Source organism: Tasmannia lanceolata, unplaced genomic scaffold (assembly GCF_043159265.1).
Source record: "Tasmannia lanceolata isolate RefF3 unplaced genomic scaffold, GAP_Taslan_0.1 ptg000024l, whole genome shotgun sequence".
In the NCBI taxonomy this organism is placed as follows: domain Eukaryota; kingdom Viridiplantae; phylum Streptophyta; class Magnoliopsida; order Canellales; family Winteraceae; genus Tasmannia; species Tasmannia lanceolata.
This window is the reverse complement of record NW_027518701.1, coordinates 15882832-15906133: the sequence shown is the minus strand read 5'-3', so window position 1 is coordinate 15906133 and position 23302 is coordinate 15882832. Positions and strand designations below refer to the sequence as shown.

Here is a 23302-nt window from a genome sequence, read left to right as displayed (position 1 = left end):
GCTCGATTCTCTTCTCCTCAGATCTCATCTGCAGCAGTATATTTTCTTTCTGGATAGTTTTGTCTGCAACTCAGGTAACACCTATCCCCCTTTTGTATTGCTGAAATTTGTATGGTTATTTGCCTTGTTTATTTGAGTATGGCATTGATTCATGAGTTTGGGTATTAATGTGATCCTTGTATGCAATCTTATTTTCTGTGATGAGCGGATGGTGGAGGGATGTATGCTTAACTGATGTAGGAAATCAGGTTATTACTCATACCCATGTCATGGGTATGAGAATCATCTGATTTCACAGGAGACCCATGTCGAGGGTTCAGTTGAATTGTTTTGTGGTTCTGAAGTTTTATTCTTTGAAATTATAATATATTGATTCATGGTTGCTTATCTTGTTTTCTGCTGTGGTGGCATTGCTTCTGGCTTTAAATTTAATTTGAATTTTGAATGCAAGATGGCAATCTTATTTTCTGTGATGAGTGGATGGTGGAGGGATGTATGTTTAACTGATGTAGGAAATCAGGTTGTTACTCTACTCCATGTCATGGGTATGAGTACTATCTGATTTCACAGGAGACCCCATGTCGAGGGTTTGTTTGTGTGTATCACTTGATGTTTATTTCTTTACCCTATGTTGTGGGTATTACTGGAAGGATTTGTTTTCAATTATTTCTGGAGCATTTGTAGATTCCTGGAGTTTGACATTTTCATATATTTCCTGAACCTGGCTTTGGTTGAGTTAACCCTTGGTTTCTATATTTTGATTTGAAAATAGCATGTGTTAAGTAGATGATGTTTCCGGCATGACTGGCTTTGTTATCTGATCCCTTTTGGATTGGTTCTAATACCTGATCATTGCGAGGATGTCATTTCCTTGAGACATTCACCTGTATTCGTAATTGAATGTGTTTTGGGCCTTCATTTCGGAGGGCTATGATGAGGCTACTCGGAGCCCCTCCTTTTTTCTTTTTATCTTTACCCCTGTGGGTTTTGGTATCGATATTCGGGTTTATTTGGGATTTCTTGAGCAAACCCTTATCATCTTGATTTTCCATTAGAGCTTAAGTTTTTCGTAAGTGTTTGGCATTTCTATCGTTTTTTTGGGAATTTTCCTCTTGGGTTCCGGGCGATGAAGGCGCTAGCCTAAGCCCATCCTTAGGGGACTTGCTCACTCCAAGTAACATACCCCTCCTTTGTATATAGGAGACTTGCCCAGTCTCATCAGAACGTTTGTTTACGTCATTTGTGTCTCGGAGACAAGCCTTGTCTCATATAGAGAATTTCCCCTTTAGGAGGCTTACCTAGCCTCATGTTAGAGTGGCCTCCTCTTTTAGAGCAAGTCTTTGACTTGGTAGTGTTATTAGAGAGTCTCCGACTCATTTGTACTCCCTCCCTGGTGTCATTAGTTAGGAGTATTTTCATTCAAGACTAACTCAGTCTTATTAGAGCCTTCCCTGCTTGGGATCTTAGATTGTTTTCTCTGTTCTTGGGGCGCTATCTTTCTTGTTGTGGTTTGTCTCTTTGAGACGCTAGTTGCTTATTTAGGGTTTCCCCTTTAGATTTAGGGCTTTGCCCTAGTTTGTGGTGTTACTTGCGTGTTCCCTTTAAGATTGAAAACATTTAAAGGTTCAGAGCATTGGAAAAGCTTTAAAATCCAAAAACATTAGAAATTTAAAATTCAAAAACATTGGAAAACTTTAAAAATATCAAAAACATTTAACAAACAGAAAAATCCAAAATCATCTAAAGTATTGAGTAGTTTTAGGAGTGTAGTAGGAGAGTTCGATTTTCAAACTACGTTGGCTTGATCCTCTTCCATGAGGTACGCAGTGCAGTTTGAGATTCACATCCCAAGTCCAGCCAAACTTTGTAAATAAATATTTTAACTATTTTTCTTCAAAACCTTATTTTTAACAATAATCTTCCTCTAGAGTTAGGAGTTTGTCCTAGATAGAGAGTTTTAGAGTTAGGAGTTCGTCTTTGATTTGTTATGTGCTTGTTTGTGTTTGTGTTAGAGTTAGGAGTTTGTCCTAGCTAGGAGCGCCTCCGTCCGGTCAGTTGGCGATTCACATCGCTGACTGATGACTAAGTCTAGGATGCGTTAGTAATCCCATTATTTTCCTTAGGAAATACAGCCTAGTTACACATAGGTTGTAGGAACCACCTGCATTAGCTTAGGGCTAACCTGCATTTAGTTAGGACATATAGGGTGTCCTAAAATTCACAATTCACTGGAATTTAAATAATCGTTCATGAAGCTTTAATAATTAGTCCGGTCTTTTAGATCGAGTCTAAGATAGAGGTCTAGGTGTCTTAGGCATCCTAGCTTAGAATAGGTGCGAAGAACTACGTTGCCTTGATTCTCGTGGAGGCGGGGATACGTAGGCTTCTTTGGATGAACATCAGACCATCCAAGGACTCGAGCTAAATCATTTAGAGTCTTAGGATTTGTTATGTTATATTGTATATTTTGTTGTGTTTTCTTACTTTCTTGTGCAAACCTATACCTTTAGATGTAGCATGCATGTGTTCGTCCACCAAAACTTAGACACCTGTTAGGCATGTCACTCATAACCTAGTTGTCATTAGGTGACACATCTTTTATCTTACTTTATGTGTGTTTATTATTTCATCCCCGAGTCATGCATGATTAGGTAGACGTTCACTCGGGGATATTTGTTCCCATTTCACATGTTTTTTTTACCCAAACTTCTTCGAAGTTAATGAAAAATGGCATAAGAGACCAAGTGTTCGCACTCGGGCGAATTGGGGGCGCTCTTCGGACCTTCTCCATTCGTCATCAGGCACGGACCTTTTGTATCTCTGGTTATCCATTGCAAACAGAGCATTTGTTTTGGTTCCATGGCGCATCCATGGATGGCGACTCTGAGTTATTTTCAGATATATCTTGGTTTCGAGCCGTGGCTCCGGATAAAGATGTATCTCTTTCTTTTTATATCGCCACTCATGCTATGCTGTGAGGGTGGCAACCCGTTTCGAGAGTTCCTTGGCAGAGCTCTCCTTCACGCTGTGGATGATCCAGAGGGTGTTAGGGACTCGTTCCCTCATCGTCCTCGGATCGGGGTCCACAGGCTGGTGACTCTGCTGGAGAAAGTAGTTTCTCAATGATTTGAAGTTTTTTTTTTTTTTTTTTTTTTTAAGAGAAAAGTAGTTTCTCATGTATAGAGATTTTAGAGAGAAAAGTAGTTTCTCAGAGATGAAGTTTTTAGAGAAAAGTAGTTTCTCAGTGTTATTAAGATTTTGAAAGAGAAAAGTAGTTTCTCAAAGGTAGAGTTTTTAGAGAAAAGTAGTTTCTCAGATATAGAGATTTTAGAGAGAAAAGTAGTTTCTCAGAGATAGAGTTTTTGGAGAAAAGTAGTTTCTCATGTTTATGATGTTTGTTGGAAAAGTAGTTTCCTTTTGGTTTTGATTGTTTGAGAGAAACGTCGTTTCTTTTGATTTAGAATGCTTATTTGAAAGCAGTTTTCCCATTGTTTTGAATGCTTGAGGTGGAAAGTAGTTTCACCCATGTGATATGAATTGTCGAGTTAAGAGTTTCAAGAGAGGTTATCTCCCTGTTGCTTACAGTCTTTGAGTCTCCTAGTGTTATTTCGTAGTCTTACCTTTATGAATACCATTTTTAGAACCCAAAATCCAAAAATTTGCTTTGCTTTCGGGTCAGCCAAAATGTGTTGTCTTGTCTGCTTTGCCATTCGTGTGACAAGCACACTCTGCCAAAGAGGGGCATCTGTAGACACCCCATTTTGACCGAACCCCAAATTGTCATTCTAAATAAGGTTCCTCTAAATAAGTGAATTAGTGCTCCCAAATATGCCCTAACCTGGTTTAGAACCTCAATAATGTGTCCGCCAAATTTCGTCGAAAACCGTCGGGGTTTGCCTAGCAAACGAGCGTAGTGCAGTGTGCACGGTGCAAAGGCAGAGGGGGAGCGGATTGTCCATTCAGGAAGGTACCCATATCAATCCAAAAAAGAAGAGAAAGTGTGCCCTGTTTTCTACTTGGATCACCCCCTGTAGAGTTGAAAAGAGCATTCATAATACACTAGAAGGGGCTGTTAAGAGTAAGAGAAGGAGTGCTAATATATCATTATTTTGTATGGTCATTTTTACCCTAGTTCACCCCGTTGTACAAAGAGGGTAATGATAAATACATAGATGAGGGCTGTCCAAATGAATAGAAGGAGGTAGAATATATCATTTTTCCTTTTAGGAGAGGGGAGTGAATCAGGGGATGAGGTGGCTGTCCATGGAAGATAGAAAATATATGTCATGTTTTCACTTGGGGTTCACTTGCCCAAGCCCCCCTTTTGCAATAAAGTCAAGGCAAAGTATATTAATGGGATGGGTTGTCTAGAGAATAAGAAGGGGTAAATATATCATTCTCCCTTTTTGGGTCTACTTTACTTATCCAAGTAGTACCTGTGCATTGCATGGGAGAAAAGCAAAAGAATTTACACTACATGGGGCTGACCGGTAGAAACGAGGGAGAATCATTATTCATTAAGGATGTGGGTAAGGGTATTGCTATCAAAGCAAGGAGTAGAAAGGGGTAGTGAAATGAACGGTCCAGATTAGCAAGCGAGAGAGAAGAAGCTAAATGTGGTGGGTGTATTTACCAAAGCTTGGGGGTACTAATTTCAGCACACACACCCTCTTTAAAAAGGAAACGAATTAGGGCTTCTAGGAGGGTCTCATTTTTGCAGCCGCACAAGAGAGAGAGAGAGAGATCTGGCCCACCTCCGGCCATCTCCCTCATCTATCCGGCCAGCCACCCTTGCCTCCACCCTCACCTCCACCTCTTACTCCATCTCTACCATATCCACTACCATTTCAGCCTAATCCCACCATTACTTGCAACCACCTCCATTGATTCCGGCGAGAATCTCACCGGAATCCGACTGTGTTTACCCCATCTAACCCACTTCTAACAGACCCCATTTTCCCCTCTCATTTCTCATTTCTCATTTTCATCACCTCTATCTCACATCCCCACAACCCACTTTTCATTTCCCACAAATCTGAGCCCATCCCCTTCTTTGGAGCAGCCATCCCATCTCCATCAAACCTTACCCCATCTCTTCTTCTCCGATCGAACCCCCCCACGCCAGTCGGATCTGCGCAAACCACCATAGCCTCTTCTCACAATATCCTTTCCACCACCAGATCCCATCTTGTCACCTTCACCTTCTCTAAAACCCACATAAATCAGGAAACCCCAAAAACAGAGGAAGAGAAAAATCTGGAACGGCCATGGATCCTAGCCTCCTCCACTAACCTCCAAGCTCGTCACCGACCCCACCTTCCTCTCCATCCATTTCCACCATCAATCTAAGATCCAAACCACAAACTTCAGATCAGAATCATTTGAGCTTAAATTAGTTTATCCTGAGTTCTGATCTAGCTCATATTCACCATTTTTTAGTTCCAAGATTTTAGATCAGTGATGAACAGGAGAAATGCTTTGATCTGTTGGTTAGAAAATGAGAGGAGAAGAACTGGAGGATTTGTAGAATTATAAAGAGGTTGAGATGGAAAGCAGCGGTTCTGATCTTCGTCAATGGAAAGTTGCCGAAATTACAAATTCCATTTCAGTCACAGAAGGGAATCAAGCAGATACAGGTGATAATTTTAACTTGTCACTTTTAGTGGTTGTGATCGCATTTCTTTGGGGTAATTTTTCCTATCTGATAGCAGCAAGATTAATTTGTGAACTCGGTTGTGGTTTAATTTTGATCTTGATCGTAAAGTAAATCTATCCGGCTATGATCCATTTTGTAAGCTAATCCTTTATATAGATCGTCAATTCCTCATTATTTTGCTTGTATCAAGGATTCTTTCAATGGCCGCATGATTTCAGCCTATTTCTTCTCCTCCATTGTTTCTTTTCAGAAATTCTTCATATAGTAGTTTGTTTGGTCTTTTAAACATCTTCTCAGAATGAACTGACCTTCCCGTCTTAGTTGCCAAGGGCTGAGGCCATTCTATTATGCAGCATCGATATGCCTGTCACACAAGGAGGTGTTCGTTACAATTGCCGGGCTATATGTCTGAACAGAAAGATACTTATGATTCGGCCAAAGATGTGCCTTGCGAATGATGGAAGCTATAGGGAACTTCGGTAGTTTTCTGCTTGGAAGCATAAGGACCATCTCATGGAGTTCCAGCTCCCAAATGACATTTTTGAGGCTTGGTCACAAAAAACGGTACCTTTTGGTTATGGGCATTCAGCTTCTAGATATAGCTGTTGTTGTTGAAATCTGTGAAGAGCTTTTTATTCCTGATGGTCCACGTATTGAACTTGCATTTAGCGGTGTTGAAATATTTATGAGTGCTAATGGATGTCACCACCAACTGAGAAAGCTTGACCTTCGCCTTGATAAAATAAAAAAAAATGCTACCCTTGACTGTGGTGGGGTTTGCATGTATAGTAATCAGCAAGGATGTGACGGTAGCCGCCTTTACTATGATGGATGTTCTTGCATTGCTGTAAATGGAGATGTGGTTGCTCAAGGATCACATTTTTCCTTGGAGGATGTTGAGGTTTTGACTGTCCTAATAGACTTAGATGCTGTGCTTCCTGAATGACAGGTTGTCAGCTATTGAGGATCGAAAAGTAGCTTCAGAGAGCGAGCAGGTTACCAACCTAATGTTTCATCACTGACAGTGCCATACAAACTTTGCCAATCTTTCGACTCCCATACAATTCCTTCTAGTCCGATTAATATTCGGTATCATTCCCCTGAAGAAGAGATAGCCTTTGGAACCCTCTTCATTCAACTCTTCTTCATCCTTTCTAGCCTATGGTTTTGGGAGGTTTTACTATGTGTTCGGTTTCTTGCTTATCGTCTTGCTCCTGCTTGTTATCGTTTGTGCCAAGGTGTCTATGGTCTTGATGTACATGCAGCTCTGTGCGGAGGACTGGCGATGGTGGTGGAAAGGATTCTTTGCTTCTGGTTCCGTTGCCCTCTACGTATTCGTATATTCTATCAGCTACTTGGTGTTTGACCTCCGCAGTTTGAGTGGTCCTGTGTCAGCTCTTCTATACCTTGGCTACTCATTAGTCATGGCTCTTGCTATTATGTTATTCACTGGCACCATCGACTTTCTCATGTCTTTGTACTTTGTTCATTATCTTTTCTCGTCTGTCAAGATTGACTTGATGTTACTAAAGCAATTGGGCACGACAAATTGTCAACCCTTTGTGAATCATCAGCAGACAGTCAAGACACAAATGCGTAGGAAGAGAAGTTGCCGCTCTCCATCTTCACTCAATCCGCGACTTCTTGATTTCGTTATAAGTTCATCTGTTCTGCTGAGGGACAGTCTATTTCCATGGTTTTGGGAGCTTTTAGCTTGTTGTTACTGGTGAAGATGGTATGTAATCTCAGATCATCGAGGGCGATGAAGGCGATAGCCCAAGCCCGTTCTTAGGGGACTTGCTCAGTCCAAGTAGCAATCCCCTCTTTTATTTAGCGGGTCAGTCCAGCTTTTTATATGCCATTAGACATAGTAGCCCCTTCATTACCTTGGGGGCGATGAAGGCGCTAGCCCAAGCCCATCCTTAGGGGACTTGCTCAGTCCAAGTAGCATACCCCTCCTTTGTATGTAGGAGACTTGCCCAGTCTCATCAGATGTTTACATCATTTGCGTCTCGGAGACAAGCCTTGTCTCATATAGAGAGTTTCCCCTTTAGGAGGCTTACCTAGCCTCATGTTAGAGCGGCCTCCTCTTTTAGAGCGAGTCCGCCTTTAGAGTTGTTGTCATTCATCCTCGTTTGAGACTAACTCAGTCTTATTGGAGCCTTCAGTGCTAGGGATCTTAGATCGTTTTTATTTTTCTTGGGGCCCCAGTTACTTGTTGTGGATCGTCTCTTTGAGGCGTTAGTTGCTTGTTCGGGGTTTCCCCTTTTAGATTTAGGGCTTTGCCCTAGTTTGTGGTTGTGCTTACGTGTCCCCTTTAAGATTGAAAATATTTTAAGGTCCAGAGCATTGGAAAAGCTTTAAAATAAAATAAAAACATTAGAAATTTGAAACTCAAAAACATTTGAAAACTTCAAAAATATCAAAAACATTTAACAAACAGAAAAATCCAAAATCATCTAAAGTGTTGAGTAGTTTTAGGAGTGTAGTAAGAGAGTTCGATTTTCGAACTACGTTGGCTTGATCCTCTCTCACGAGGTACGTAGTGCAGCTTGGGATCTTTATCTCAAGTCCAGCCAAATTTTGTAAATAAATCTTTTAACCCTTTTAAAAAATATAAAAATCTTCCAAAATATTATTTTTCGAAAAGATCTTCCTCTAGAGTTAGGACTTTGTCCTTGATAGAGAGTTTTAGAGTTAGGAGTTTGTCTTTTGTTGTGTGCTTGTTGTGTGTTTGTGTTAGAGTTAGGAGTTTGTCCTAGCTAGGAGCGCCTCCGTCCGGTGAGTTGGCGATTTACATCGCCGACTGATGACTAGGTCTAAGATGCGTTAGTCAACCCTTTGTTTTCCTTAGGAAGCACAGCTTGTAGGAACCACCTGCATTAGCTTAGGGCTAACCTGCATTTAGTTAGGGCATATAGGGTGTCCTAAAATCTACAATTCACTGGAATTTAAATAATCGTTCAAGAAGCTTTACTAATTAGTCTGGTCTTTTAGATCGAGTCTAAGATGGATGTCTAGGTGTCTTAGGCATCCTAGCTTAGAATAGACGCGAAGAACTACGTTGCCTTGATTCTCGTGGAGGCGGGGATACGTAGGCTTCTTTGGATGAATATCAGACCATCCGAGGACTCGGGCTAAATCGTTTAGAGTCTTAGGATTTGTTGTTTTGTTATGTTGTGTGTTTTGCTATGTTTTCTTACTTTCATGCGCAGATCCTATACCTTTAGCTGTAGCATGCATGTGCTTGCCTACCAGAACTTAGACACCAGTTAGGTATGTCACTCATAACCTAGTTGTGATTAAGCGACACATCTTTTATCTTACTTTATGTGCATTTATTATTTCATCCCCGAGTCATGCATGATTAGGTAGACGTTCACTCGGGGATATTTGTTCCCATTTCACATGATTTTTACCCAAACTTCTTCGAAGTTAATGAAAAATGGCATAAGAGACCAAGTGTTCGCACTCGGGCGAATTGGGGGCGCTCTTCGGACCTTCTCCATTCGTCATCAGGCACGGACCTTTTGTATCTCTGGTAATCCATTGCAAACAGAGCATTTGTTTTGGTTCCATGGCGTGTCCATGGATGGCGACTCTGAGTTATTTTCAGATATATCTTGGTTTCGAGCCTTGGCTCCGGATCAGGATGTATCTCTTTCATTTTTATATCGCCACTCATGCTATGCTGTGAGGGTGGCATCCGTTTCGAGAGTTCCTCGATAGAGCTCTCCTTTCGATGTGGAGATCCAGAGGATGTAGGGACTCGTTCCCTCGGCACCGTCCTCGGATCGGGGTCCACAGTTATACGACCTTTCTAACAAGTGGTATCAAAGCAACTAGGGAATAACTTAGGAGGCTAATAAACCAAAGATAGATCATGCGGTTACCCGCTGTGAGCCCGGATGTTTGTCCCCGCTATCCGAGGTTCCTAGTCTTTGTGTGATTTTAATAGACATAGGACTATTTTTAGAAAACAGCAGATCTGATCTACTTGCTGGATTTTTTTCGGATGAACGCTTTACATGGTTGGATAGTACACTCGAATACGAATCTAACGCATCAAGAATCATCAAAATCCGACGGGCGGATTAGGTGATATGATTTTTGAAGTTGCATGTAATTTGTTGGAATTGCCAAAATTTTAATGTGAAAATTAAAACAGGTTTTTGATTTTCACCCTGGTCAAGTTTGAAAAACCTGTAACCCAGGCATGCATTTTTCAAACAATGTCTTGGGGAGTTTGTAGCATGATCAGAACCATGATAGGTCTTTCGGATAATTGAATCCCACTCAAAATTATTTGAAAGGTCATGCTATCCAGATTATGTCCCCGGTACAGGACAAATTTTTGTTTTTCCTATCAAACAATCTTGTTTTTGCTCAAAAATTTTTATGGTGATTTCTTAGATCATATAAAATTGTTTTATGATGATTCTAATGGAAATCAGATTGGTTTTATATTAATTAAAAATTAATCAACCTATTAAAAGTACGAAATAATCGCTTAAGGTGAATATTGGGCAAAAATGGAGTTTGGACCTCAACATGTGCGCTACAAGCATAAGTTATTGTATGGTTTTATGTGCTGATGTGCAAGTGATTTATCTTCTCATTCATGGTTTGTTACACATATTGTCCGCAATGTATTAATTTTAATTTTATTTAATTGTTACACTCCCTCTGGGCAGTTGTGCGGACAACTGGTTTCCCATGGAGATTTGATCATGATGTATAGATTACCTAGGCTAGTGCAAGACACTAGGGTAGTTTATTTCATGTTCAAATAAGCTCAGTTGGTGATCGGATCGTTGATTTGGAGGCCGACGGACGGATTGAATCAACCGTGGCATGGAGATGTTTCATATGGTCTGGCAGATGATGGCGGCTCTTGATTCGACCAAGGACGGCATTATACATCAATGTTGTTGATGTACATGGCCTTATATGATAAGGCATATATATGAGTTTTGCCCCTTTAGATGATTCGCCTTGAGGTCGGTGAATTTTTCTAGTGCGAAAGTACTTAGTTGCCCAAAATTCACCCTCAGTTTGGAAATGTGGAGTCGTGGGGATACCCTTATTATAATAAAGTTAGTGGGAGTTCCCTACAACCCAAATACCAAATTGAGCCTATGGTTTGGATGAATGTGTTCATGTGATGGATGCCTTATGATTGTTTTATGCTTGTTTAATGTGCATGTTTTATTCCATTGGATGGTTGATTGCTTAAAACATGCAAGTAATGTTATATTTACACTCCCACTATAAAAATACTCTCATTATGACATTAACTTGATAAATGGAGTTCAAATTGAAAGAATTAAACTCCATAGCCTTCCATAGCCATCTAGTGGTTGGCTAGTCAAGAGAATAGAACGGTCACATGCCAAAGCAGAAGCTGATTCCATTCCCTTGGCTAGAGTAACCGTTAGATTCCAATGGGGATAAGGGAAACAAGCAAAAAATGCAAAAGTCACATGCCAAAGTAGAAGCTTTTGTAAATTTACATTGTTTTTCGAGGCAGTGGGTCTAACTTAACCAAGCAAAGGGTATTGAAGCCCAAAGGATAAACATAACACGATGCTTGGAGGCCAAAAGGAAAATTGGATATTATGTGAGACATAATGGATTAGAAGAATCCGCTTGTTCAAAGTTATGAATAGGTTTCCGATACCCATTGGAGAAATTACAAATTTTTCTTGATTCACGAGGTTGAGGGGCCCGTGAATGAGACGTGCAATGGGTGGTACCATCGTAGATCGAAAACCCAGATCCGATGAAAATATGTCATGAAATTAATGAACTTAAATTTGGTAGTCTTGCTAATGTGTGTCGCTCTTTTTTCATTGAATGTAGATCAATGGCTTCCTTCAACCCACTAGCTAGAAGTCTAGAAGATAATAAGTTAACCGGCCCTAATTACATTGACTGGAAAAAAAATTTGATGCTGGTTTTAACAGCTGTGAAAGTTTACTGGGTTCTTACCACTGCTGAACCTGAAGAGCCTACTGTCGATGCCCTACAGGCTGAAAGGGACAGGAGGCAGAAATGGACTGATGATAATGAAATGGCTAAGTGTTATATCCTTGGCTCCATGTCTAATGTGCTGCAACAGCAATATGTTGGAATGGCTACAGCCAAAGAAATAATGCTTAATCGAAAAGAATTATTTGGAGAGCAGAATCGCACAACTAGACTGATTGCGATAAAGGGCCTTGTATCCACTAAGATGGTAGAGGGAACCCCGGTCAGGGACCATATGTTAAAGATGATGGGTTTCCTTAATGAACTCGACATTTTGGGGGCCATCAAGGATACAGAAACGCAAATAAACATTGTTCTTGCTTCCCTACCAGGGTCATTCAACGAGTTTGTGATGACCTATCATATGAACAAGTTAACAATGACATTGACTGAGCTATTAAACCAACTCCAGTCAACTGAAGATCTAAAGAAGGTAAATATGAAGAGTGTCTTCTTAGCTGAAGTAATGTACCTTCAGTCTCCAAACCGAAAGGTAAGGGGAAAATAAGGGGAAAAGGCCAAGCCTCCAAGAAAAATGCTCCAGTGGTTAAGAATAAGAAAACTTTCAAGAAAAAACCAACCAAAAGCAATGATGTATGCTTCCAGTGTGGCAAGCCTGGACATTGGAAGCGGAACTGCAGGAGCTACTTAGCTAGCAAGCAGGGCGACAAGCCTTCTCAAGGTATGTCACAATTTTTTGTTGTTGAAACCAATATGATTGGTCCTGCTTTTTCCTGGTGTGTAGATACTGGTGCGACCTCACACATCTGCAATGTTTTGCAGGGGCTAAGGATAAGCAGAAGGCTGACTGATGGTGAACTCAACCTACAAGTTAGAACTGATGTAATTGTTGCAGTTCAGGCTGTGGGTGATTACTATTTGGCATTTTCTAGAGGATACTTACTATTAAAAGATTGTCTTTATGTGCCTTCTATAAGAAGGAATTTGATTTCTGTTTCTAAACTTATTTTAGATGGATATTTGGTAGATTTTAATAAAAGTTCAGTTTTTATTAAGGAGGAAAGTTCTATTATTGTGAAAGGTGCATTAGTAGATGGTTTGTATCTAATTAACGCCAAAGAGAATGTAAGTAACAATGAGAGTATTCCAAGTGTTGATGTTCCGAACCTCAAAAGGGCAAGGGACACGGTAATTCTAACTCAACTTTGGCATCTTCGATTGGGTCATATTGGTGTAGAGTGGATCACGAGGTTAGTGAAAGATGGTCCATTGGATTCTATTCAAGTGGAACCCTTTCCAACTTGTGAATCGTGTCTATAGGGTAAAATGACCAAAATTCCTTTTAAAGGCAGGAGTGGAAGAAGCGAAAGTGTGTTGGAGTTAATACATATGGATGTTTGTGGACCTCTTTCTCATCCTGTGAGAGGAGGGTTTGTCTACTTTGTGACTTTCACGGATGACCATTCAAGGTACGGATATATGTATCTAATGCGACGTAAGTCTGAGACCCTTAAAAAGTTCAAGGAGTTCAAGAATGAAGTAGAAAATCAGTTAAATAAGAAAATCAAGACTCTTCGCTCTGATAGAGGAGGAGAGTATCTCTCGGATGAGTTTAAGGACTACTTGAAAGAACATGGAATAATGTCTCAATGGACTCCACCTGCCACACCCGAGTTGAACAGTGTGTCAAAAAGAAGGAATCGAACTTTGTTAGACATGGTTCGATCCATGATGAGTTTTGCCAATGCACCACTGTTTCTTTGGGGGTATGCCTTAGAAACAGCTCTCTATATCCTTAATCGAGTCCCAACTAAGTCAGTACCAATGACTCCATATGAATTATGGATGGGTAGAAAACCCTCATTGAATCACATGAGGATATGGGGTTGTCTTGCCCATGTTAAAAAGATAAGTACTGACAAGTTAGAGATTCGGGCCGAAAGGTGTCTCTTTATTGGATATCCTAAGGAAACAAAGGGTTATTAGTTTTATAACCCTGGCGAACAAATTTGTGCTGTAAGCCAGAATGCCGCATTCTTGGAAGAAGAGTTCATCCAAGATGCAGGTGAGATGGAGAGGATTGCCTTGGAAGAGCAATTTGATAATCCAATCGAGAGATATGAGGAAACTGAGCAAGAATCTAATGAGCCTACTCCGACACTTCGACATAGTATTAGGAGATTAGAAGACCTCGTAGATATCTCTATCTGGGTGAGGAAATTAACCCAAACATGGAAGAAACAGATCCTCTTAACTATAGAGAGGCGATGTCAGACATCGATGCGAGCAAATGGTTAGATGCTATGAAATCCGAAATGAACTCTATGTATTCTAACAAGGTATGGACTCAGAGGGTATTAAGCCCACTGGATGCAAATTGATCTTCAAGAGGAAGCAAGGCCCTGAAGGAAAGGTGGAGACCTACAAGGCACAGCTTATGGCAAAGAGTTATACTCAAAAGGCTGGAATTGATTATGAGAAAATCTTCTCGCCTGTAGCTATGTTAAAGTCCATCAGGATTTTGTTAGCTATCGCTGCACATTATGATTATGAAATCTGGCAGATGGACGTCAAAACCGCCTTCTTGAATGGAAACATTCAGGAAGTTATTTACATGATCCAGCCAGAGGGTTTTGAAGCTGCTGGAGAGGATAATCAGAAAGTGTGCAAGTTGTAGATTTTCATTTATGGATTAAAGCAAGCATCTCGCAGTTGGAATCATCGTTTTGATCAAGCGATCAAAGAGTTTGGCTTCTCTCAAAATGTTAATGAGGCTTGTGTATACAAGAAGGTCAATGGGAGTGCCGTAACCTTTTTGGTTCTATATGTGGATGACATTCTACTCATTGGGAATGATGTAGGAATGTTATCTAACACAAAGTTATGGTTTTCCAGTACATTTGCAATGAAAGATCTGGGTGAAGTTTCTTATATTTTAAGACTTAAATTGTTTAGGGACCGTAAAAGTAGGAAGCTTAGGCTATCACAGGAGGCTTACGTTGATAAGATATTGGCAAGCTTTAATATAACAGATTCCAAGAAGGGATTAATCCCTTTCAAGCATGGAATCAGGCTATCCAAGAAGATGTCTCCAAAGACATCTGAGGAGAAGCAAATGATGAATAAAGTTCACTATGCTTCGACTGTGGGAAGGCTTATGTACTCCATGTTATGTACAAGGCCAGATATCTGTTATTCTGTCAGTGTGGTTAGGAAATATCAGTCAGACCTAGGTCTTGAGCATTGGACGACGGTTAAACATATTTTTAAATATCTTAGGAGAACCAAACATTATTGTTTGGTTTATGGGGCAGACGAGTTAGTCGTTTCTGGCTTTACCGACACGGACTTTCAGTCTGACGTTGATGATATGAAGTCTTCTTCAGGCTTTGTTTTTACTTTGGCTAGTGGAGCTATATCTTGGAAGAATTGTAAACAAGACACCACAGCAAATTCTACCACTGAAGATGAATATATCGCTGCTAGTGAAGCGGTGAAAGAGGCAGTATGGCTGTGGAAGTTTTTGGACAACCTTGGCGTCGTTCCCTCTGTTGAGTGACCAATTACGCTGTATTGTGATAACAACGGGGCTATTGCTCAAGCAAATGAACCAAGGTCTCATCGGAAGTCTAAGTACGTCATTCAGAAGTATCATGTGATACGGGAGATCATAGATAGAGGAGATGTTGCCATAGCAAAGGTGGCTTCAGCGAATAACGTGACAGACCCTTTCACAAAGTCCCTTCGTAAAAAAGTGTTTAACAAGCATGTAGAGAGAATGGGTCTTAGGTATATGCACGACTGGATCTAAAGTCAGTGGGAGATTACTTTAAATTCCAGTATACCTTGCATTTTTTGTTAATAAAGAATTATTTCATGACATTTTTGGGTGCTATTTTGTTAATATGTGAGATGTGCTTGTTTTTACACATATCAGTCCTTAGGAAGCAAAGTAGGAATACCATGCTCAAGAAATCACAGATCCTAAGGGGTAGGGAGATATGGAATTCCGGTTCTTTGCAATCCTTAAAAGTTCCTGGTTGGGGTGGAGACTGGACATCTCCTCCTGTACACAACCAGCACCAGTCTTGCTGACATGCACATGTCGTAGGGTGACTTATCTCACTCACTTGCGTAGTGGACCCTAAGCAAGAAGAGTGGGATCGACGATTGGGTTTGCACTCTGAACTGGATCTCATTGGAATAGCCTGTGGACAGGAGATAGTAAGGCTGTTCCACCAGACAGGACCCTTTACATGTCCTATGAACTGAGGGATTTTATTAGTCTATGGGCCCGTCCCGTTATCTTGGTCCATCTTATAATGGTTTTCTTAGGAATCATTTGAGGGTGGTACTGGAATCGTTGACAAACCTATGAGACTAGTAGTGATACCCGACAAGGAATTCTCGTCCTCATATACGTGAGGGTACCATCTACAGTTTTGGTCGGAGCAGTAGGCCAATAAAATCCTTGGCCAGGTGGATTTGATAAATGTTTTATCAAATGTTTTTATAAAAATATTTTTAATGGTTTAGCAAATGCATTTGCAGGCCTAAGCTGCTTGACTGAAAGGTATACCCAGAGTGGGCCCAGGGGGTAGTGTATGTCCACCCCTCGTAGGGCTCAACTCAGTATGGAGCATGGTATGGAGAACGGAGAAAGAACTTGCACATATTGGATGAACTGGAATTCAGATCTAAGGAGTAGGTAGTGTATGGAGAACGGAGAAAGGACTTGCACATATTGGATGTGATTAGGGGTAAGAAGATTTGACGGTCATCTTCAAGATTACGTCTCGATGGAGGCCACTGATCCAATGCGATTATAGTTTTGACTATGGATCAAATCATAGTGGAGCCCATCATTGGATTCTACAGGATCGACCGTTGAATCCCTGCAACGATCCAACTCATAACTCGAATGACCTATTTATATCTTTGGATAAGGGTCCCGCATTTATTTGATTACACCGATATAATTGATTTGATGTAAAGGGAACGGATATCATAATGTATGTACACTATGGGACATATATGGAATACCAAATTGGTTAAGTGTTAACCGAAAGGGGTATTAAAGGATGGAGCTTTATTCCCATTAGATGGGAATTATTTAAAGGAATAAAATTTGGATTTATCCTTGTTGGAAGAAACTTCATGTTGAGGGCAAGTGGGAGATTGTTAGATTATGTGCCCTACAAAATAAAATTTCGTCCTTATCCATAAAGAGGGGAGATATTTTTGGAGATCTTTTAGGAGTTGGGTAGCAACAAAAATATTGCACTCGTTTTTTTTGGGATGGAGAAAACGTCCAACACTAGTTGGAAGTTGGGTTGTAGTTACAACTTTATGGAAACTTTGTTGCCTAGTTGAACAAAATCTCTATTATGAGATTTTAAGGGTTTTGGAATTTTGAATTTGGAATTCTATAAAAACCCTATATGAAAAAAAAAAAAAAAAACGACAAGAAAATCTTTAAAAGTAAAAAATCATTTTTTCATCGCTCTCTCTCTCTATCATAAGTTTTCTAAGACACCATTAAAGCTCCATCTTGAATTAAGATAATCCATCCAGTGGATCTTATTTCAATCACATCTAAAAGTAGAACAAGAGTTGTTCTATCTCATATGTGAAGATCAAAGGATCCCATCGAATCAACTTGCGGTGTCCGCGGAGAAAAGTTTCTTTCGTGGCAATTCGGGGAGTAGATCAACCAGACAATCTTCTCCGTGGTAACTTCTACAAAGGTATGATTTTATATATTTATTTTATCACCAAAATATAATCTAGTTCCCAGAAATCCTGGGCTAAGGACAAAATTGAAGAATAATGTTAAACTATGCGATTTATTCTGCTGCGCATAGCAATTTTGTCCGGGGGTTATACGACCTTTCTAACAAACCCGACCTGACCCGAACCCGAACCCGACCTCCATCCTACAATTTTATCATGATTATCTTAAGATTATGTTTTTTTTCTTGTATTTTTCTGTTTGGCACTAGATGAACCCGACTCAACCCGACCCGATTTGGAGGCGGGTTGGGTTAGGGTTGACCATCCTCAACCTGAGGCTCAGGTTAGGTTGGGTTGGGTTGGGTAAGGGCTGAGGGAATGCTATCTCGGGTTGGGTTAGGGTTGGCCTCAACCTGACCCAACCCGACCTGAGTTGCACCCCTATATCAACCCATCTAAGCAAGGTCATATTATCTGTAACCCTTGTCTAGAGAACCGTTATAAATGTTCCTTTTTTTGTAAGAACGACAAACAAACAATTCTAGGTCAAGGACTGATATGTTATCTCCAAAGGGTGCAAGTGGGTCGAGCTTTAATTTTAGCTTTATAACTTTTAATCGGGTCGGTTTGGGTCCAACAATAATCTCTCTCTTCACATGACACTGAATTCTTATGTTTCTTCACTTGTCATGTGGCCTACCCTGATTGTGCACAAAGTACACCTGTGCCATCTTGTCAAGAGAAGATTCTTATAGGATATGGATGTAAATCCATGGTAGAAGATGATGAATTCAGTGAGAATAAAATGCAGATCGATAGGAAGACGAGGAGAGAGCTTCGATCGATCCCAATAACTGATCATTTGGGCTACAGTGGAAGAGGGTTTTCAGCACCTTGAAAGAGTTCTTTTCTCATGTGTTTTTCTAATAGAATTGGCTCAAAAAAGAGAAAGGGATTAGCTTATATATTACTCCCTTGTCCATGTTCATCATTCGTTTCAATCCAACAACTAAAAACACATATTTACTACATAGATTAACTTATATCTTTCACCCTGCCACTGTATCACCTATTTCCATCCTCAGGTGAGATCTACCTAACAATGTCCCCATACCAAGTTACCAACTGACATGGCGGAACATCAATATCATTCATCACATTAATGCCCATGCTCATGCATGCAGTAACATTAGTCAGGATTACATTTCGACGTTTTGTTGCATAACTTCAGAAAACAAGGTAGCTGACATGGAATCCACTAAGCTTATGTGTACAACAGTTGGTTTTCCATCTCCCAACGAACCCCACCCCACTTCTACCTAATATATGTTATCAGATCTTTTGTGGCAACCATACACTTGATCCATCAAGTTTTTTTTTTCTTGTTTTTTTTTGTGTGTGAAATGGAACTTGATCCATCAAGTGTAAGTGTTAAGTTTGAATTCCTTTATTTTGTACGAGTAGTCTATATTTGGGATGGGACCAAGACCATGTGCGTTCGCCTGGTGATGTTCTACAAGATCAATTGTCTTAATTTAACGTACATATCACTAATGCCCCTTTCTGGGGGAATGATATATTCACCTCCTTTACTCCCTGGGTCATCCCCTTGCAGTGTAAAAAAAGTAATGAATATATCACCTCCCTGCCCTTTATTGGACCCAAAAATAGTCTTTTATCGTTGACGTAGAAGTGACTTTTTGAGTAATCGTTCTCTCTATTTTTAAATAATGATCCATTTTGGTTGTATTCAACGGCCCTATTTGTTCTTATTTAAACATTGAACTCAATGAACACACACGGGGGGAGAGAGAGCGAGAGAGAGATCAAACAAACAAACTTTCTCTAATTTGAAGGGCCTTGGTCAGAAGATATATTAAACTTGGAATAGGGGAAATGAATCAGGCCTATCCTATGCATGGGTTTGGGTAGAGATGGTAAGAGCCACCATTTTGATGGTGTAAAATGGTGGACCTCACCGTATGAATGGTTTGCGTGGATATGTTATGCCCCACCCATGCTGTGCATAGTGTAAATGGTGGCCCCCACCCCATCAATGCATGAGATGTAAAATGGTGGGCCCACCTGCTATGCATGAGGTGCAAAAAATTTAATGAGAAGTAATGTTTCATGAAAAATAGGTCTAAGAGGTTTGCAATTTTCCTTGAAAATAGGGAATATATTTTATTTTGAAAAATAATTTCCATGGAAAACAAGCTATACAAAATGATAGAAAATTTGTTCTCTGTAAAAAAATTATAATAAAAATTTCCATGTCAAAATATTTTCCGTAAGATTTTTCAAGGAAAAAAAATAAATTACAACTGACATGTAGTATATGTTATAGGAGGAATGTTAAACAGACGGGCGGTCTTGCAAAAAACTAGCTACAATGGGCGCCCAATTGAGCCATCTCACCAAGTGCATTTATTATATTCATTTAATTTTATAATTTTCTGTGGGATTATAAAAGGGGCTTTGGTGAGATGGTGCAATGGGGGCGCCTTTGTAGCTGGTTTTTGCACCTTCAGTTTAGCATTCCTTGTATAATAGACCAAAACATATACTAGTGTAAACATGCACATAGAGAGCCTGTATGGCTGTATTGCCACATTTGAAACTAGGAATTCTCTGTATTAATGTCTTATGAGAAGTAAACGAATTGTTAGTGATCAATAAGTTTTGAGCTAGGAATACAGTGATGGGTTAATAATATGTGTGGGCCCCGTGTAAGGCCAATAAGGTATAAGTGGGCTTATTTAAGGAACAAGTCCGTAATAGTTGGACTCTAGGATTTTCTTTGGTATTATAAATATGGGATTCACCCTTATTTATCTCCACTGGAATACAAATGATGTCATCATAGAGAGAGTAGAAGAACACCCTCTCGTTCTTCGTTTTGTAGACGTAAAAGAATTACAATAGGAGCGATCATCGTCAATCACAGAAGCGTCGAATAGAAGTATGCATGCCCCGATTCTTTCTCCTGTTCAACTTACTTAATTTTCGTATGCTTATGGTTTGATCACACAAGACAGTTTCATCGATCATACCAAACGTAATAATATTTTCGTTGGAGAGATTTCTGTTGTTGCAAGCAATATTGTTGCGGTTTTACATAGGATTTCACGGGAAGCAAGAAATGATCGAATGACACATTATACCTTTAATCTTTAATATGGTAATGACTTTGCTCTCTTATATCATTAGATTTCTTTCTTTGGTCATTATTTTGTTCCCAATCTTAGTTACCAAGCATATATCATGAAATCCAGGTTTTCTTTACCATTAAAGTTTTTCCATGGAGTAATGGTTTATCAAATGGTGGGAGAGGGTGAAAAGTGGCAGCCAATTACTCCGAAAGCTTAAGCTGTTAAAGTTGGTGTAATTTAATCATTTGTACTTCAACACACCCTTCATCATTGGGATAACTAATATTCCATGGAAACCAAATTCAATACTGCCAAACATGGCCTTATCCCTCAGGGTTTAGGTTTTGAATTTTTTTGCTGCATATGTATAAAATATGAAATACATTTCCATCAATTTTGTCACAAAATGGGCCCCCTTTTTTAGTATCTGCCATCTACCACGAGGCTACTTATATAGAGAACTGCTTCTGGGTAAGAAAGACACTCTCATAAAGCTTCTCTTCGAAGGAAAATTTCTCCTCTGCAAATTCATCATCTTTCTTATGTAGATTCTCATAAGCTCCTTCAAAATCACATTTCTTCTCTTGGGTCTTCTCTAAAATCAAATATCTTCTATTGGGTCTTTTTCTCTTTTCTACCCATTTCCCTCCTTTGGATGAAATCTTGCTTCTTTAGGCGTATTCCAAGCTTCCTCAAATCAAATTTCTCTTGTTTTCTTTCTTTCAGGAGGAAGAGATCACTTTCTCTTAGACAAAGCTTCTTAAAATTAAGTTTCTTTTCTTGTGTCTTTTCCTTCTTTTTTCTTCTAGGTATACTTAATTCTTCTAGAGTCTGTCAAGCTTCTTTAAATCAAATTTCGTCTCTTGGGTCTTTTATTTTCTTCTAGGGACTTGTGTCAAGCTTCTTAAAATCAATTTTCTTCTCTTGGGTTTTTTCTTTTCTTCTTTGTATTTGATTCTTAGTCTTTTTCTTTTTTTTTTTGTAGATTTGATTCCTATAGAATCTTGTCAAACTTCAAAATCAAATTTCTAGTCTAGGGTCCTTCTCTCTCTCTCTCTCTCTCTCTCACTCTCTCTCTTTTTCCTAATTTTAGTAATGTAGAATACTAGAATGTACTCAGTTGAAAGCTCTGATACAAAATGATGCAGGGTAGGCCAACCTATTATACCAATTCCACCTCAGATTCTGCCTTCCAAAACGACGAAACGCGTCTCCGTGAGGCCTCATTTTCTTCCTACCTCAGCAATGGCGAAGAAACCTTCAGATTAAAACTCGGTGAGTCGACTCGGAACTCGCCTTCTTCTCTGATTTCCACCACAGAGCCTCTCTACCAAACAATCTTGTGAAGAAAACACTTCCAAGACGGTGAAATCAGCGTTTTCCGGGCCGAAAAATACTTCGGAATGGGCGAGAAGAAAACGCCGATTTCTGACAAGGGCAAGAAGAAAGTCCCTAACAGAGAGGAAAAAATCAAACTAACTCCACAGAAAACCATGGGAACTCTAAGCCCAAGCACGTTGCTGAACTTAAATAAGAATGGGAAGATACATACCAAGCGATTTTTCAGCGGTTTTGGTTTTAACTGTTCATGTTCAAGTAAGAAATCTGTTGATATTGAGGAGAAGGTTAGGAAAATTGATAAGGTTGGTGGTGGATACAAGATAGAGGAGTGTTTTACTTTCCCTGTCTCAAACCCTCTGACAGGAAATTTGACCGTTGGAAGGGAGTCACAAGAGGAAGAGAGAAGAATGTCATTAGAGGTGTTTGGGTCTTCTCTGATGGGGAAGAGAGACATGGGTTTGAATCTCAAGAGGAGATTGATGATGATGAGTTTAGATGACGGTGACAGCCGGAGAATCAAAGATATTCCGGCGAGTTCGACAAGTGGCGGAGGGGACGATGAGGATCTTCCGAGCGATTCGAGTTCCGACTTGTTCGAGATCGGGAGCCTTTCCGGCATCACCGACCCATTTCTCGGTCGGCCACCATCGGACAGCGTGTCAAGCGCCTAGTGAGGCTAGTCCGGAATCCGTACTGAAAATCCGTCCTGCATGTAATAGTACAAGCTCCCATCGCAATGGCATCTTGGTTCAGGCATTTGCTCATATAATCTCACTAAAAAAGGCGTCATCTTTATTGTGACGGTGCCGGATGTTAAAATTTGGTTTGCTTGCTTAGGACTCAATCTTAGTACCAGTCATGGACTGATCAAAATCGAATTGCCAGCCTATTAATGAATAATTGAGCAACAACGGGTACAATAGAGAAGTGGCCACAGAAGATTGACCTTGACACGACTATTAGAATGGCCACGGCCATGGCTAGGATCAAGGCCAAGTTTACTGGCACCTAGACCTCCATAATTAAGGAGGCCGAAAGGTGCAAACCCGGTTCGTTGTTGGGTACGTAGTAAAAGCACCAAGGCCGTGAAGGTTGTGGAGAACACTTGCTCTTGTGATCGAACTTTGCGCATGTATCGGGTTCTTATTGCATGCATTGTACATGTTTATAGTGTGAACTACTTAGTTAAGCAATTTTTTGTTGCTTTAACGAAATTCAAGTGTTCATGTATAATCATACTTAATTAGATCATGGAGAAGGTTTTGCGTTTAAGTTTTCATGTATAATCATGCTTAGATCATGGAGAGGGTTTTGCGAGGGGTCTAAGCTAACGTGCAATGCTCAAAACTGGGAAAAAGGAAACGGGTTTCAAGTTTCATGTTGATCAAGTTAAGTTAAGTTTAGTAAAGTTTTTCGTGTGGCAGGCTTT

General features: G+C 40.0%; 1 protein-coding gene and 1 long non-coding RNA gene across 2 annotated transcripts; both read left to right on the top strand.

Moving 5' to 3' along the window:
• Window positions 1-4713: 4713 nt before the first annotated feature.
• On the top strand, window positions 4714-12686 carry LOC143856923 (uncharacterized). Its single transcript, XR_013238432.1, has 3 exons — window positions 4714-5636; window positions 11519-12368; window positions 12470-12686. It is a non-coding gene; the product is annotated as an uncharacterized LOC143856923 (long non-coding RNA).
• A 9249-nt stretch (window positions 12687-21935) lies between these two features.
• On the top strand, window positions 21936-22544 carry LOC143857087 (protein PHYTOCHROME KINASE SUBSTRATE 1-like). Its single transcript, XM_077367358.1, has one exon. The coding sequence runs from the start codon at window positions 21936-21938 to the stop codon at window positions 22542-22544; it is 609 nt and encodes a 202-aa protein (XP_077223473.1).
• Window positions 22545-23302: the final 758 nt, after the last annotated feature.